Here is an 18,066-nt window from a genome sequence, read left to right on the forward strand (position 1 = left end):
GGGGACCAGGGACGCCAGATGCCCCTCCGAGGGGCCCTGGGTCTGCGTGCCCGCAGCCTGCCCGCCACCCCTCAGGGGCGGGGCACTCACGTTCTCCAGGCAGGTGCTGTCCTTGTCCTTGTGTAGGTAATGCTGCTGCCAGAAGCGCAGCAGGTTGTGGAAGTTGTTGAGCAGGAAGCCAGGGTACTTCTTGCTGTGCTCCATCCGCTGCAGCAGCCGCAGGTACAGGGGCAGCCGCTCTTTCCGTCGGGCCAGCATCAGGATCACCAGGCTGGTGTTCAGGCAGCTGACATTCTCCTGCAAGCACCAGGCCATCCAGGTCACACACGTGCCGGCAGCCCCAGGGGCCCCGGTGGAGTGGGGGTGCCACTGGGCAGGGAGGACGGTGTCCCTGGCGGAGTGCAGGGGCCATGCACTGCACTGCCCCTGCAGAAAGCTGACAAGAGGACTGGGGAGAGGAACGATGCTGGCATCCTGGCCCAAGTGCCTTCCTGGTCCCTCACCCCACGCCCCTATCCCCACCCTGGGATGTTTCCGGTGGGAACGGTATCATCAGTCTAGTTAGAGTCCACTCTTCCTCCAGAATTAGCTCAGGCATCGCTTCTTCCCAGGAGCTTCGATCCATGGGGTGGTGGGGTGCATGCATCAGATGCAGGTGTCTCACTCCGCTTCACTCAGCACTAGACAGGCAGCTTCCTGAAGTGTCTCAGACTGTTTCGTTCACTGTGCATCCCCAGCCCAGGGTCTCGCCTCAGTAAACGTTAGATGAAGGAATGAAAGAACAACCTCTGAGTATTACCCCCATTTTAGAAAAGAGGGGTGTGAAGCTCGGAAAAGGGTCAGCTGCACAGTTATCTGTGGAAGGAGGTGGGAGTCAACATCAGGTCCAACCCCAAAGTCTGCACAGGAGGCTGGGCTCGGAGAGCACTGAACTGGGAGTCAGAGCTCAGTGCCCATCCTGACTCTGCCCCAAATCATCTGTGGCCTTGGAGCCTTGCTCCCTCCCCAGGCCCCTTCTGTAAAATGGGGCACTGATCCTTACTGGAGAAAAGTCCTCAGAATAGCTGGGAGGGTTTCCCAGGAATCAAGGGATGGGTCTCAGGAGATGTATTGGGTTGGCCCAAAAGTTTGTTCAGTTTTAAGTAAAAAGACACATTTTTCATTTTCACCAAGAACTTTATTGAATGTATTCATTAACCAAACGAACTTTTTGGCCAACCCAACACTTCTAGGGTGAAGGTGGCTCTGGGATGAGGGTAACTGCTTCCAATCTCCCTTTCCCTGTGGCAGGTCTGCAGAGCCTCTCACCTGGGTCAGCGTCTGCACGTGGATGATATTGATGAGGCGGAAAAGGAAGGACATCTGTGTGGGCACCTGGGATATGTAGGCAAGCAGGCGGCACTCGGACAGGACCTCTGCGACTAGGGACAGAGAGGCAGAGGTGTGAGCAGCAGGTGTGGAAGCTGGTCTGTGGCTCAGGCCCAGGGGCCTGACACCCAGGCTTCTAGTCAAGCCCCCCTTGGGCTCTGACTCTGAAGCTGGGAGCCCCCACTGTCAAAACAACTACAGAAAGTGTTGGCTGCAGCAGGAACAAGTCTCCAGCTGCTCTGCCACCCCAGCTAAAGCCTGCGTTCTCACTAGAGCCCCTGCCAGGAGTCTGCTTCCACCTTTGCCTTCGGTCACGTTCGGGGACCGCCTCTCCCAGAGGCCCTCCCCAGGCTCCACCACCTGGGGGCCTCTCATCCCAGGCAAGTCCAGGCCAGGAGAGGAAGGGTGTGTGTTGTTTTTTGCATTTTGCTGGAAACAGTGTTTTTTTTTTTTTTCACCTTCCATTAAGATGTCACACATGCTCATCAGAGGAAGCATGGATGATAAAAGTAAAGCCAAGAAAATCACCCTGAGAGCCACCGCCTTGACCCCAACCACGTGGGTGTTTGGTGCAGCTACTTCCAGACATTTCTGTCTCCTTGCTAGAGGCTGGGCGTTTGACACCAATCGCAGCCACACTGGACCGATTCACCTTGGCATTACGGCTTTTTCTTACCTTTCATGTCCACCTGGTTTTCGAATCGGTCCAGTGACAGAGTGACGCAGCGCACCAGCATGTTGGAGTCCACCAGCGAGCTGTTGATCTGCTTCAGGAACACCTGGAACTGGAGCGGAGGCTGGGCTGACGGGGGTGGGGGGTTCTCGGCTGGAGACGGCTGCAGGGATACCCCCCGTACCCTGGCCCAGCTGTTTCCAACAGGAAGGCTGAAGCTCGGACAAACCTGTGCCCTGCCCTACCACCTAATAAGCAGCCCCAGCAAAAGAGCTCGACTCATCTTCTGACACTATGTCCAGTGTTTTCTGCACTGAAGGGTCTACTGTCATTTCTACTTCAACTTGTCTGAGCTGGGTTTCTGCCACACACATCCTGTGAGCCTAACACACCGGGCCCAGTCCTGCCCTTCTGGGGCTCATCATGGCACCCGGCACACTGCATCAGACCCATTTCCAAGCCCACCTGCCCACAAGCGGCTGAGACTTTCATCCCTGTGTACCCAGGGTCTAGCACAGTGCCCGGCACACAGCAAGGGCTAATGAATGTTTGTTGACAACTACCCGCTGACTCCCTAGGACTCTCCAATTTAAAACCAGCACCTGAAGACTGGGCTGCAACATAACTTCTGGATGATGTGGCAAACCGCACGGAACCATGGATTAGACTTACCTTTGCATCCGTGTTGATGTATTTATTAAATCTCTTGAATGCATCAACATTAAACTTCATCAGCTCCCCCAGGAGGTCAAAGTAACTCTGGAGCACATCCCGCGACTTGCACTCACTGTCCACAATGCAGTAGAGGATGTGCTGGGGGTGGGAGAGGACAGGGTGAAGGCAGGAAGGCGGCTGATCCCGGGGACCAACAGGCACATATGGCTGCTGCCCCCAGGCTGTGCTCATCTAAGCTGCCCACCGCCGGCCTCCCCCAGCCCTGGCACATAGCTCAGACCACGTGGCATTAGCTTTGAGCAAGCATCCAGGTTGATGGAACCTGCTCCCCTGTCTAGATTCTCATCTGAGGACGCTGGTGGCTCCCAGGGCAGGGCCGGGCCTGACACACCTCACCAGGAAGTCGGGTGTGGGGGGAGGTTGGGCTATGTAGCCATCACCTCTCTCGCTTGCCCAGGTCCGAGCTAAAGTGTCTGCAAGACGGCCAGGCTCTCCAGCTCGCAGGGAGGTGGCCGTCTCCAGAGGTAACACTGGCCACTGCCCGAGCACTGAAGCCATTCAAGTGAAGCACAGGGTTTAAGAACACGAGACACATTTTGACCCCATGGTTTGTCTTTATGTTAATAAAAGAAGAAGTTCACACTAAAGTCAGTGAACTTTTATCAAGAACATAAAGCAATTTATTAACTCCTTGAGAAGGTTTTCTGTGACAGTTAAACTGTTTCCTTTTTCATTTTTATTTTCTTGAAGTTGTATATACCAATTTGGATCAGTTCTTTTCCTTATGGATTTTTATAACAATGCATGGGTCAGTTTCTTATTTGTATCCTTTTTTTTACCCAATTGTAGCTTTGGACATTTTGCCCTACCTCCCTTCGTAAATTTTGCTTTTTCTGGAGGCCATTTTTCAAGAAAGGGAAATGAACTTTTAGTCAGCAGCAAAATATCCTCAGGGTCAAAAGGCCTTGCTGAGCAGCTTTACAGACTCCTGTAATCCTCCATGGCCACCCCCAGATCCCTCAGTCACCCGTTAGGCACCCATGGGGAACCCAGAGTTGACAGCTATGGGGAAGTACCAGGGCGATCTGCACTGGCATTTTACGATAAAGAGATCTGGTCTGCTCTGCCAGCTGTCTAGGTCTCAGGACAGGAAAGCAACACATGGGGCTGGGGAGAGGGACACCCGACACCCTGGCTCCTCCGGGCCATTACCTCCAGAAGGCCTCGCTTCAGCAGGAACATCTGGTCTGCATAGGAGGTGGTCCCTCGGAGGAAACTCTCCACAGCCCGGGCTTGCCAAAACCTGCGACCCAAATGTTGACCCCTGGCCCAGGTGGCTAAGGCTGCCCTCTTCTGGCCCATGTTCTATTCACCAAGGGGCTGGGAGATGTCTGCTGCCTTTTCATTTATCCAACAGACATTTACTGAACGTCTATCTACTAGGCATCGGGCCTCACACTAGGCATTGGGGACACATCAAGGGTCCCCATCCTCAGGGATCTGACGGCTCAGGGGGGAACAGTCCTCCATGTGGTTCATCTGGAAGGAGCTGTGTCTTGGAGAAGGCAGCATCTAGGATCGAAGGGCTGGCCCTGTGAATCACGTGTGAAAACACACTCTAGCCTCTGCCCCTTCAGAGGAACAGGAGGACATGGAAGCGAGGGGCCGGGAATGCATAAGGGAACCCGACAGACATGTGGACAGACCACCGAGCTCACTTCTGATGGGCTGTCCTAGAGAAGAGGTGGCTGATGTTGACTGAGTGGCCCCGGAGGGCAGAGCTGGGATCCATAAGGGGACGTCAGGACAAAGCAGGCTGAGCTGACAGGGGACCCTTGGGGATGGAGCCTACTGACAGCTCACACCCACCCTGATGGAATGCCTCCCTCACCTGCTACTGCTGTCTACAGCCTTTAAGACTCAACTTAGATGAGTCTAAGGAACTGCGGTGCCCTCCCTGTCCGCACCCACCCCACCAGCCTTTCCTTTGCTCCCACGGCTCCCAGGGCAGGTCCTGGCTCCGAGTCTTTCCACACTGCAACCCCCACACAGGTTTCTTTTCATGCTTGTTTCTCACAACCCAGGCAACTCCATGTGGGCAGGGGCTGTAGCTCCCATTTCTCCCCCACCTGTCCAGCACCAGCACAGAACAGGTGCTTGGTGAATGCTTGGTCAATTCTTGAAACACACTGGTGGCACACAGCAGAAGCTAGTGAGTACGTGCTGAGTCAACACAAGGGAGACGGCAAACTCCCTCTCCCTGACAGTAACCAGATGTCCGGGGTAGAAGCTGGTGACTAAAGAAGGTCATTCTAACAGCTTAAGAAACACTTGGCTCCTGGGCCCTCAGGAGTGGCAGGTGCGTGTCCCAGATCTACCTGAAAGATGACTCAGCTGGCTCCTTCTTCATGACCTGCAGCAGACGAGTTAATAAGCCCCTCTTCCCATCACACACCAAACTCCTGAAATAAAATAGACAGGGACATATTGGGGGCAGATCTGAGAGGCTGACAGGGGCCAAATTCCACTTGGCCGAAGGACTGTGTCTTGGGGCCCTGGGGTTGGGTGTCTCTGCTGGGGTAGGTGGGTAAAAAAACATGGTGACATTTCCAAACCTACAGGATGTCCTCCTGCTCTACCTGGGTCCAGAGCACCCTAAGGACTCCTGCAGTCTCACAACTGAATAGCCAAGTGCATTCTCACTACATCTCAGGGCAGCTTTCCCTGCCCAAACTCACTGACAAGTGATCAGAGGCCAAAAACACAACCAGAGTCACACAGGGCTCAGAACTGCTGGAGAGAGGGCTGCTTACAACAAAAGTGGGTTTGAAATACCATGACAAGAGTCTAGCAGATGGGGCAAAGTCTGTGCCAACAGGGTGAGGCAGGGAGTACCCTGGGCCCCAGGTTCAGCTCCAGCTGGCCTTGGACAAGTACCTGAGGCTCTGGGCCTCCGCTTCCTGGTCTAGGAAGCAAAGACAGTAAGTGAGGAAATGACTCAGGTTGCATTATCGGGGAGAGAGGGCCAAGCAGGCAGGGACTCTAGGTCCTTAAACTCCCCCTTCAAATAGAGCAGCTCTACTATTCACCCACTACAGGTGTTAGGGTGGGACTATATTCACTTTCATTTGAACAAAGATTTCTGCTACTTTAAAAGTAAAAACAAACAAACAAACAAACAAAAAAGGCTGGAGAATTACAACTCCTGTTGCTGGATACAGTCCTCCCTCCCTCCCCTGACCCCTGTGAGCCTGTGACTTCCCTGCTCCGCTCTAGAAAGTGAGGCAAGTATAACCCAGCTAATGGGACTCGGCAGAGGGCAGGAAAGGAGCATGTCAATAAAGCTGAGTGACAAGGGAGAGAGCAGAGTATATATGACCTGTGGGAGGTGACCTGAGCCCCTGCTCCCCACTCTGTAAAGTGGAGGTGACAATGGCACTTCCCTCCAAGGGCTGCTGTGGGGCTCCAATGAGATAATGCAGGTGATGGGAGGACAGTGCCTGGCACAGAGGAGCCCTCAAGACATTGTAGCTACATGTGAGTGAGAAAGGACAAGTACACACACCTGTGTGCACCCATCTGGGAGCCCTGGGACACGCAGGAAACCAGGGTGGGCTGTGGGCCACAGATGCACCCCAGCCATGCTCACCTGTCAGTGTTGAGGACGGCTTCCACCTCGGGGATGTTGGCCTTGAGAGAGATGGCGCTGAGTTCATTCAGCTCTTGGTTGTTGAGCAGTAGATACTTGTTCCTGAAATAAATGTGTTGGAGGTGGTAAAGGACAGGAACTGTGGCTGCCGCATCAACACTGGGCTAGTCCCCTGCCCATTTGCTGTGGAGGGAATCCGAGAAGCCCCAGGGTACCCGCCCCCAACGCCACTTACCCCGAGCCAGCATTCTGTGGCAGGGCACGCAGCCCACTGCTCTCAGGCTGTGGGAGTCTCCCTGGCCCCAACGCCCACCCTCTGCCTGCCACGTCCACTAATGAGGCCCCTTTCCTTAGCATCTCTAGGCCTTTCTTTTGCCACTGAACATTTCTATTTAATTTCTCAAAGGCACTTCAAACTCAGTGATGTCCAAATCAAACTCATCATTTTACTCAAGACTGGCCCTGTTCCAGCATTCCCACCAGGAGGCCTGAGTCGGCTGTGACACTCCCTCCCTCCTTTCCCTTTCACATCCAGGCCTCTCGTCACCCAAGTGATGTGGACAGAACCAGCTTCCTAAATGGTCTCCCCACAGGAGTCAATCCCACACACAGCACCCAGAATAATCTTCAGATAACTGGAATGTGATCATGTCACTCCCATGAAAAATGCTCCCACATTTTCGCACTGCTTTAGAATATATAAAATCCAAGCCTGAGAACATGACCCATCAGATTTAAGAATCTGATGAAAGCTAGGGGCTCAATTCTTCAGGAAAAAAAGGACACATTCAGAACATATTGGTGCCGTTTTTCAGGGCTGACATACTTGCTGGAGCTTGAGGCCTTCAGACAGAGAACCTCTCAGAGAGAATGATCAATATGATCCAGACAAAAGCTGCAAAGTGAAGGCCCCTGAGGTCACATGTGTCCCCAGGCACGTCCTGTCAGCTTATACAATATTTGAAACGAATATAAACCAGCACTTAAAAATCAGGACTTTTCACATAAATCTTAATTTCTGGCTTTCCTTGGGGGAAAAACTCAGAAGCTATGCAACACTGGGCCTTGTTTCCTGTACACCAACAGCTGCTAAGAGCTGAGCAGTGGCTGCCTGTGTGTTCCAGCTCACCAAGGTCTCACCAACGCCAAGGTCAGCTGCCATTTACCCCTCCCCTGCACTTTCCTTATAGCAGAGAATCATTCTCCAATACATCCTCCACCAAATGTTGGACAGTAAAAATAAGAGGGCAGAGTGTGTTTCAGGGAAAACAGGTGAAGAATATTCCATCTGCTCAACATGCCAATACTCAGCCCACTTTGGCCATCTGAGGTTCCTGCTGGCCCCTGCAAATAGCCAAGCTCCTGGCTCAGAGGGACAGACGGCTGAGAGCTGTATTGACCCCAAGGGTAATAAGGGGCCAGCAACTTCCGCACTCACTTCCAAGGTGGCTGTGGGGCAAGGGGAAACTCAGTGTAGGGCCTGGCATAAAGGATGGGCTGCACAAATGGCAGCCCTGATCATGGAAGTGCAGACCCATGCAGTTGCCCTGAGGTGAGAACGGCGCCCAGGTCCTCGTGAGCCGAGGTTAGCGATTAGACAAAGGGAGAAGAAAAGACAACAAAACAACTCTCCTCCCAGGGATGGCTCGTACTTACTCATGGTGGTCGCTGAAACTCTGGAGGAGCCTCAAAAACTGAATCTTCAAGGTGATGTCCTAAAATACATGTGCATCCTTGATGTTAAAACCACAGTCACAATGTTCCAAAAGAAAACAAAAGGCTCTGGTGACAGCCTGGATGTCACTCTGCTTCTCTGAGCCCCTGTCCTCGTGCACAGTGAGGACTTCTCTTTAGTCAGAAAACCCTTTGTCCACATCTGGCCAACAGGAGATTAAGCTAATGTAGACCCTTCCTGTTAAAAACACCCCAACATACTGGATAAAAAATAACTGAAATTGGGCTTCTCCGGTGGCACAGTGGTTGGGAATCCACCTGACAATGCAGGGGACATGGGTTCGAGCCCTGGTCCGGGATGATCTCACAAGCTGTGAGGCAACTGGGCCCACACACCACAGCTACTGAGCCTGTGCTCTAGAGCCTGTGAGCCGCAACTGCTGAAGCCCGTGCACCTAGAGCCTGTGCTCCACAACGAGGGAGGTCACCGCAGTGAGAGACCCGCGCACCGCAGGCCTCTGCTCGCCGCAACTAGAGAAAGGCCCACGGTCAGCAATGAAGACCCAATGCAGCCAAAAATAAAATAAATTTTTTTTAAAAAGTCTTAAAAAAAAAAACTGAAATTATTTTAAACGTGAGGCTAAGTTCATAGGAAATTCCACTAGAATCAGAAATGAAAGGACCGAGTTCAGAGCAGCGAGCGGAAGAGCTGATGGCTGGCAACTCCGGGTGGGTGGAGAAGTGGAAATGAGACTTATTCGGGCCAGGGCTTGGGTTTCAATGCTCTGCAGGGACCAGACAGAACCTTGGGCCCATGGAAAGCCTGCAGAATGTAAACATTTGGTGAAAAAAGGGTTAGAAAAACCCCACCTACCAGCCCAGGAAGCTGGCAAAGAAGCCTGTCTCTGCCAGGGTGCTGCTGGTGGTGGAGGGGAGCCCCCAGGTCCCCAGGAGGACCCTGGGCTCATACTACCAGAGTGGGAGGGCAGACACTCAAATGAAACCTTGCCCTGGGATGCTGTGCCCCCTGAAGTACCTGGCAGACAAAGCCAAATGTTCTATAGGACTACTTCCAGGGCCCAGGCTACACAGGTACTCACAGGGAAAACAAGCTCCCCCTCCCCCAAAGGTGACCTACAAACAGTACAGAACACAAGGCAACACTCCACCCCGAGGTGAGTCTGAAGACTCAGGCACAAGTAGCTCCCCATGAGCAATCCAAAAAATACCATAAAAAAGTATGTTATGAATAATTAAAGAGGTAAAATTAAAGACAGAAAATGCAACAGAAGAACAAAATATTAACATAATGAATAAAAGACCACATAGCTTTTGACAAAGATCCAGACAAAATGTCTAGAAATGCAGAATATATTCACTTGAAATTAACTTAAATGGATGTGCTGAAAGGTAAGTCTGACAAAGCCAAGGAGAAAAACAGTAAACTGGAAGATACGGCACTGAGGAAAGTCCCCAGAATGCAGCTTAGAGACCAGGGAGGACCCGTGTCACTGGGCCTGGTGGCCGTGTGGCACTTTCCCCCTCATGCTGAGAGCCGATGATCCTTCTTTTGCAAGAAACAGAGGCTCAGAGATTCAGTGACTTGTTCAAGCTCTCCCAAAAAGCTGAGTGCCACAACAGGGCTCCTGACTCCCAGTTCAGTGCTCTCTAGGGCACCGTGAGAAAGACCAAGCAAAGGTGAGCCCTTGACCCTTAAAAAAGAGAAAACCTCCTAAAGCCCTTTTTGGAGGCAGACCACTGGCGTGGTTCTGGAAGGCAAACCTACTATCAGTGGATGTAAATTACAATGGGATAGAGAACAGAATGAGGAAAAACTTGCTGTTCCGTAGCAGAGAGGGTAGCCCTGTCTGGAGGAAAGTGAGTGCCCTGCCCAGAGGTGAACAAGGGAAGGCTGGCTGGAGGGCCTCAAAAGGGATTTCTGGATAGGTGAAGGGTGGGGGTTAGATCCTTCCCCAAGGTGGCTTCCAATTATGGGGTTACACAGGCTATGACTTTCAGTTTCTGCTCTACTCTCAAAGAATGAAATTTCAAAGGGCCAACAGCAGTTCTTGAAAAAACTACTTCTGGCAAGCAAAGCCCATCTGTCACCAGGGTCCCTGCTCACCGGGCTACAGTCACAGTTCTGGTTGTGACCGTGGAGGACAAGGGCAGACGCTGAATGCTTCCTCCAAATCAGTTTGTCAAACAAATTGTTCAGCCCAGGGATCAGCTTGAACTCCGCAATCATTCTGTGAACCTGGATGGGGCAGGAAGGCAAAAGCATTAAGACAAATGTGCTGTGAAGGCCTATCAAAGCCTGGGCAGGTAGGTACCATGAGGCTTCAGGACGAAGAAAGCATTGCTGAGGTTCAAAGAAAACAGCCACACTTACTCTACCCTCACCACCACTCCCACTACGCACAAACACACTTTTAAACTCTCTAGAAGGAGACATTAATAACTGGTAAAATTATATGCTTCATGGGAGAACCCTGAATGTTCAGGATCAGAGGGGAGAAAGGCTTCACTTATACTCATTTACACCTTTTAATACAGAACTATGTGAATTACTGACCTATTAAAATAATTTTTTACATAACATAAAACAAAACTATTACTACTTTTCAGGGCTGTTGTAAGGATAAAGTCAGAAAACATATGTCTAGTCCAGAGCACAGCCCCAGTACTTACTAATTCCCATTTTACAGAGGAAAGGAAAGTTTAGCAGGACTGATGTGGCCAAGGCAGGGGTGGAAATGTCACCCTAACTCAGGTGTTCTGATCTGAAAGCCTGTCCCTTCCCCGTCCACCACAGGCTGGTGTTTATCTTGGGAGACCAGAACTTGACAGTGCTGTGACTCTGGGCAACATTCTTCTTTAAGCCTGAGTCCCTTGATGGAAAATGAGGGCTGGTGAAGCTGTTGAAAGGGCTGAATGAGGTAATATGAGGGAAGCTCAGGGCCTGACTTACAGGAAGCGCTGGAAAAAATGACTGTTGTATTGATTATTTTCATTAGCACCAGAGGGATGGAACTTATGACATTTGGTGAGCATTTCCAGTCTAGTGATTTCAACTTAGCCAAGACTGGTCAGAGAACCTGGCCCGAGTGCACAATAATAAGGTCACTCCAAGGAGGAGCCTTCTGGGGAACCTGGCCGGGGAAACTGTTCCCCCTGCTGTCCTGGTCTAGGCGGGGTCTGTGAATCCATGTTCCCACAGTGCCTAGCACACAGTAGGAACTCAGTTAATGCTGACTGTGCAAATGAGGACACACCAGCATAACACTGGTTCTCAGGAAGGCAGGGTTCTGAGGCCAGCTGATGGTCCCTCCCAAGGAAGCGGCGGCTGTTATCACAGTTTAACTAAAGACCACAATGATTCATAGAAACTTGGTAACAGGAAGGCTCAGAGAGCAGGGAACTGCCATGGTGAGGGGACAGAAAGAAGAGTCAGGGCAGCAGAGTTTAAATCCTGGCTCTCACGATGCTTGAGGTGACTGAGAGCAGGGCCCTTTTTTGTATCTTTGTTTTCACAAGCATCAAGTGGGGTAGAGGTCACCACCTGCTGTATAACTTACCAAATAACCTCAAATTCAAATATGAATGACTATGAAAATGCCTCAAAAAAGAAAAAGCACTCAACACAGGTTAAGATATCGTGACTAATATCTTTTACAAGAAATATATTCCATATTAAAGGAAGGAGCCCCAGTGCTGTGGACATCAGGGCAGGATCTCATCCAGCGTCCTGGTTTTAAATGCCAACCACAGGGTGACGACGCCCAAAGTTATACCTCCAGGCCTCTCCTCTCCCCTAACTCCAGGTGCAGGTAAGCCAAGTGCCAATTCTAACAGACACCTAAACCTAACTTGTTCAAACTGAACTCCTCCCCATCCTCCCTTCAGACGTCTGCCCCTCCAATCCTTACCCACCAGTCTTAACCATGTCAATAAATGGCAAACCATTCCTCTCACCTGCTTGGAAAGAGGTAAGGAAGTTACCTTTAACTCCTCTCTCCACTTATGTCCACATCTAACCTATCAGCAAATCTGACCTGTTCTACCTTCAAAATAGATCCAGAACGCAAGCACCTCTCACCACTCCTGCCACAAACATGCTGGTCCTAGCTACTGTGGGCTCTTTCACACAGCAGCCAGAGGATGGCTTCCCATTTCACTCAGAGTATAAACACAAGAGCCCTTAAATGGCCTATGAAAGCCCAATGCGACCTGGCCCCTGCGCGACCCCTCACCCAACCTCTCCTCGCTGCTGGTTCCTGTCCATCCCCCAGCTTCCCTACTGTTCCACCAACCCACCAGGCAGGCTCGCACCCACTTCCCATCTGGGCCTGCTCCCTCTACCTGGCAGGCTGTCTTGAGGGTTAGCAGTCCTGGCTTCCTCGCTTTCTTCAGGACGCTGCCGGGCCAGATGTCATCTTTCAGCCAGTCTTTTCCCTGCTGCCCTCTCTAAAATTGCTCCTCACTTGTAAACTTGTGATAACTGCACCCACCTCACAGAGAGCTGTGTGAGAGTACAGTCCCTAACTCAAAAAGGTGCTCAAGGACTGCTGAGCTCCCAGCTCCCACTTCCCTTAGCCCACCCCTCCCCCCAGGCCTCGTTTCACCCCTAGGAGAATGCGTAGGGAGCACGAGTGGGCCACTTATGCATCTTGAGGAGTGCTGCATACTTCTAGAGCCCTCCCCCTCCTCCCTGCTCCTCCCTCCTGGAACTGCTTCAAGGTTCAAGGAACCTCAGCATGGCTGGACCCCCCGCAGTTGCCTAGTTTTCATAACTTGACACAGTTCCAACCCACCACCCCAAGCCCCCATCAGCCTGGCAACTCCTCCAGTGCATCTACAGGGCAGACACCCACCCTTTACTCTGCACATTAACAAGGTCAGATAACATGGCTAAGCCGCCCACTCCTGCCCGGGGTACCAATGCTCTCTGTCTAGAAATGATGCCCGCAGCAAGGTACAGTGGAAAGACTATGAGCCCCGGAATCAGACTGGTTTCCTGACGTGTAAAACAGGGACAAGGGAGCCAACCCCTCGCTTTGCTGGCCAGAGACAGAGGCATTGTGAGGGGCGGCCTAACAGGTGCCTGGGAAGTGTCTGCCCGCGGCTCCTCCTGCTCTGAGACGTGGCGGAAGGGCCCACCTGGTTTCGCTGGCGCCCCATCAGCAACACGCAGAGGACATAGAGCACTTCCAGTTTGTACATGATCTCATGCATGATCTTCATTGACTGAGGCAGCTGGGTCCTAGGTGAAGTGTGAGGCAGGCCATTTTCCTCCGAAGCCCCTGGAGGAGGGAGCACAATGGAGGCTGAGACAGCCACCAGGAGAGAGGGTTCAATCACTGCTTGTGAGGAAACATGTTTCTGCCCCTCAAACCTGCTCTGAACAGACCTGAGGTAACAGAGCCATCAGACTGGGCCCTGAGTCCGTGACAGAGACTTTGAAAGCCACAAAACTCTCTCCAGGCCACCGGGTTCAGGGAAGCTTAGAAACTTAGGAACATGGACTCTGCAATTGTATCCCATCAGCTTTTAACACCCAGCAAAAATACTCTGACACAGCCAACCCAGTAATCTGATCCATGCCCTGCCCCCAAATCCCTTCTCCTGCCACCGCCGGACCCACCGCGCCCACCCCGAGAAAGTGCCCAGGCACATGTCCAGCAGCAAACTGTGTCAAATTCTCTTCAGGTCACAAAGGACTCTTGAGTACTTGGTCCCTCTGCTTAGATGCCACAAGGGGGCACTGCTGAAGGACTAAAATGGATGCTTTTTGAAGACTTTTTTCCCTCCTGTTTTTCAAACAGCCATGGAAAGTTTCCTAAGGCAGACGAGGCATCACAATCGATACTAGTGATACAGATGAACATATTATCTACTAGCAGGTTTTCATTTTACCCAATTTCATTATTAGCGACAACAGCAAAAGCTACATAACATTCATGGACACAATATGTGTCAGGCATTGGGTTTTGGGCTTTAGGTAAACCATCTCATTTCCTCTACTACCCAGTTAACAAAAAAGTCTCAGTGGGTCACGCAGGCCGCAGTGGAGGGTACTCTCGGGAACGGGGCAGAGCAAAGGGATGAAGACTGAGGGTGGGCTGTGGAACGACAACTTGCTGGCTGTGTGACTCTGAGCAAGTCACCTCCTCGTCAGGCTTTCAAGTGCTCTGTAAACGGGAAGAAAAGTAGTGCTGCAGCGATCGGCTAGAGTTCCTGTGAGGAGTGAAGGAGGACACAAGAAAGCCCAGCACCTGATTCTTGGGAAGCCTCACTCTTAGGTCCCTATTATTTTAAAAGGTCAGAGTCAGGAGACCTTAGGATTTACTTCCCTTTAGTTTTCCTCATCTTTAAGGTGAAAGGATGAATCAGTAACTACTAAGGTCCTTTTAAGTTCCTATTGGAACTGTTGCCCTAGAGGCCTTTTGAAAAGGCCAGAAAGTCTATGTGGTACAGAGCAGTGGTCATGAGATATATTCGGGTGAGGCACATGCAGTTATGATTTCTGTACGGTGATATCATGACCTAAAAACCTAACTTACTCCACCCTACAGACTTAGAACTATTTTTTCCAGCCATGTTACATCACTAATATAAAAGCTGAAAGACGACCAGCTGCTGAACGAAGCATGACAGAGAGGCAGTGCAGCACAGTGGTTAAGGACTCGGAGCCAGACTGCTGGGTGGCTTTGGGGAAGTCTGTTGATGTGTCTATGCTTCAGTATCCATCCTCATCTGTAAAACAGAAATAATGGCAACAGTACCCATCTCTTACCAACGCTGCAAAGATTAAATGATTTAATATGTTGAAAGTGCTTAAAAAATGCAGGGCACATGTACCCAACATACAAGTATGTGTTAAACAGAAGTAGAAAACAAACTCTGAGTTTTTGCTAATGCTTGCTTGCTATATGTTTTCTTCCTTTTAATCTGCAAGCTCTTAATGGCAATGAAAGTGACAGCCAGCAAAGACTAAGAAAAATTTACTGGAAAAAATCTAATTGAGACAATTCTATCTATTCACATATCTTTTCTTGCATGTTGGGAGGAAGACCATAATTACTCAATTTATGTCTTGGGGCTCCTTGGCCCCGCTCCCAGAACACTTTAAGAGTCAACTGATTTGTAAAGAGAATCTGAAAGGCTATCACGCAGAATCGCGCCTCTGCTGCACACCTGCCATGTAGCCTCCAGCGCCTCAGCGTCCTCATCACCTAGCTTGGGGGTCTGGGGGGGACTGCGGGAGAGGACGTCTGTGGAAGGAGCAGGGGCGGCGGATGGCGCATGAGCCCTCCTCAGTAATGAATGTCTGTGGAGAAAGAGAGATGCAGGCAGCCTGGACTCTGCCGAGTCACTGCCAACTTTTGGTGCCTGGTTTGCAAAGGCCTGACAAGAAACTCTCTGGGATAAATATTTTCATGAATCACAGTCCTGAAAGCAATGGCCAGAGCTTAGTAACAACGTGATTCCCAAGGACGAGGATGGAAAAACTAGTTTAAGAGGCCTGTGCTTCCCTCCAAATCTCTTCAGCTCCACAATACTGATTAAAGTGGGTACCACCCTCCATATATCTGTACTGTACCCTGGGGCACACTCACTTTAAAAAAAAAACAAAACAGCTCTGAGCTATGATTCACATGCCATACAATTCACCCCTTTCAAACGTACAATTTATTGGCCTTTAATGTATTCACAGAATTGTGCAGCCATCTCCACAATCAATATTAGAGCATTAGTATCACCCCTAAAAGAAATCCTGTTCACATTAGCAGTCAATCCCCATTTCCCGCCAAGCCCCTACAGCCCCAGGCATCCACTAGACTACTTTCTGTCTCTATGGAACTGCCTATTCAGGACATTTTATATAAATAGAATCATATAACTTGTGTTTTTTTGTTTCTAGCACAATGGTTTCAAGGTTCATTCAGGTTGCAGTACGTAACAGTATTTCATTTTTTTAAGCTACTGTATAATATTCTATTACATACAATATATCACATTGTTATCCATTCATCAGTTGATGAACATTTGAGTTGTTTCCATATTTTGGCTATAGTAAATCTTCTCTCATGAACATTCGTGTCTAAGTTTTTGCATAAACATATGTTTTCATTTCTCTTGGGTATATACCTACAAGTGGAATTTCTAGGTCATACAGAAACTATGTTTAACCTTTTGAGTACCTGACAGACTGTTTTCCACAGTGGCTGCACCATTTTGCATGCCCACCAACAGTGAATGAGGGTTCTGATTTCTCCATCTCCTTGCCGACACCTGTTATCTGTCTCTTTTTAAAAATTAATTAATTAATTTATCTTTCGCTGCATTGGGTCTTTGTTGCTGCACGTGGGTTTCCTCTAGTTGCGGCGAGCAGGGCTACTCTTGGTTGCGGTGCGCAGACTTCTCATTGCGGTGGCCTCTCGTTGCGGGGCACGGGCTCTAGGCACGTGGGCTACGGTAGTTGCGGTGCGTGGGCTCAGTAGTTGTGGCTCGCGGGCTCTAGAGCGCAGGCTCAGTAGTTGTGGCGGACGGGCTTAGTTGTTCTGTGGCATGTGGGATCTTCCCAGGCCAGGGCTCGAACCCTTTTCCCCTACATTGGCAGGCGGATTCTTAACCACTGTGCCACCAGGGAAGCCCCATGTTACGTGTCTTTTTGATGATAATCATCCTAGTGGGTGTGGAGTGGTATCTGATTGTGGGTTGGATTTGCATTTCCCTGATGGCTAATGATGCTGAGCATGTTTTCATGTGCTTGCTGGCTTTCTTATATCTTCTTTGGAGAAAGTCTATTCAGATCTTTTGCCCATAATTTGAAATGGGTTGTCTTTTCATTATGGAGCTGTAGGAGTTCTTTATATCTCCTATATACAAGTACCTTATTAGATATATGGTTGGCAAAAATGTTCTCCACCCTCCAAAAATGTTCTCCCATTCCGGCTTTTCACTTTCTTGATGGTGTTTTTTGAAGCACAAAAGGTTTTAATTTTAATGAAGTCCAATTTACCTATTTTTCATTTGGCTGCCTGTGCTTTAGTGTCATCTAAGAAACCACCACCAAATCCAAAGTCATAAATATTTATCCCTGTTTTCTTCTAAGCGTTTAATAGGATTAGCTCTTACATTTAGGTCTTTGATCCTTTTGAGTTCATTTTTATATATGTGAGGTAGGGGGGTCCACTTCATTCTTTTGCATGTGTACAGCTAATGGTCCCAGTACCATTTGTTGAAAAGACTATTGTTTCCCCAACTGAATGGTCTTGGCACTCTTGCTGAAAATCAACCGACCACATAAGTGAGCGTTTATTTCTGAACTCTCAATTCTATTTCATTGTATATGTCTCTCTTTATGCCAGTAGCACACTGTCTTGATTACTACAGCTTTGTACTAAGTTGAAAAATTAGGAAATGTAAGTCCTCCATGTTTGTTCTTCTTCTTCAAGATTGTCCTGGCTATTTTGGGCCCCTTCCATTTCCAAATGAATTTTAGGACCAGCTAGTCCATTTCTGCAAAAGAGCCAGAGGGGATTGTGATAGGGACCATGTTGAATCTGTAGATAGATCTGTAGATCAAGGTGTGAAATATTGCTACTTTAACAATACTGACTCTTCTGATTCATGAACATAAGCTGTCTTTACATTCATTTAGGTTTTCTTTCTTTCAGTAACAGTGATGTTTTGCACTTTGAATTCAGAGTATAAGTTTTATATTTCTTTGCTAAATTTATCACTATTTTATTTTTTGATGCTCCTTTAAATGAAATTGTTTTAATTTCATTTTTGGTCTGTTCATTACTACTGTATAGAAATACAAGTGATTTTTGTATACTGATCTTCCATCCTGAAACTGTGTTGAATGAACTTGTTTATTGGTTTAGCGGTGTTTCAGTGGATCCTAAGGTTTTTCTATATAAAAGATCACATCATCTGTGACTAGAGATAGTTTTACTTCTTCCTAATGTGGATGCCTTTTATTTCTTTTTCTTGCCTAACCACCTAGCCAGAACCT

General features: G+C 49.4%; 1 protein-coding gene across 2 annotated transcripts in view; it reads right to left on the minus strand.

The window, feature by feature from the left end:
- TRPC4AP (transient receptor potential cation channel subfamily C member 4 associated protein) overlaps positions 1-18,066 on the minus strand; it is a 78,128-nt gene that overhangs the window by 1,050 nt on the left and 59,012 nt on the right. Inside the window, exons 9-18 of one of the 2 annotated variants that reach the window (XM_030762928.2) lie at positions 13,200-13,366; positions 10,165-10,296; positions 8,022-8,080; positions 6,366-6,467; positions 5,095-5,178; positions 3,929-4,019; positions 2,714-2,854; positions 2,045-2,153; positions 1,309-1,421; positions 91-297 (exon numbers count right to left, since the gene is read on the minus strand). In XM_030762928.2, the coding sequence (XP_030618788.2) occupies positions 91-297; positions 1,309-1,421; positions 2,045-2,153; positions 2,714-2,854; positions 3,929-4,019; positions 5,095-5,178; positions 6,366-6,467; positions 8,022-8,080; positions 10,165-10,296; positions 13,200-13,366 (1,205 nt within the window). The remainder of the gene's footprint in view (positions 1-90; positions 298-1,308; positions 1,422-2,044; positions 2,154-2,713; positions 2,855-3,928; positions 4,020-5,094; positions 5,179-6,365; positions 6,468-8,021; positions 8,081-10,164; positions 10,297-13,199; positions 13,367-18,066) is intronic. The other variant, XM_022592595.3, reaches the window with a different exon arrangement.

This window comes from Delphinapterus leucas, chromosome 15, assembly GCF_059928025.1.
Source record: "Delphinapterus leucas isolate spDelLeu-1000000601 "Yukka" chromosome 15, BTC_Dleu_Yukka2, whole genome shotgun sequence".
Taxonomy (NCBI): Eukaryota; Metazoa; Chordata; class Mammalia; order Artiodactyla; family Monodontidae; genus Delphinapterus; species Delphinapterus leucas.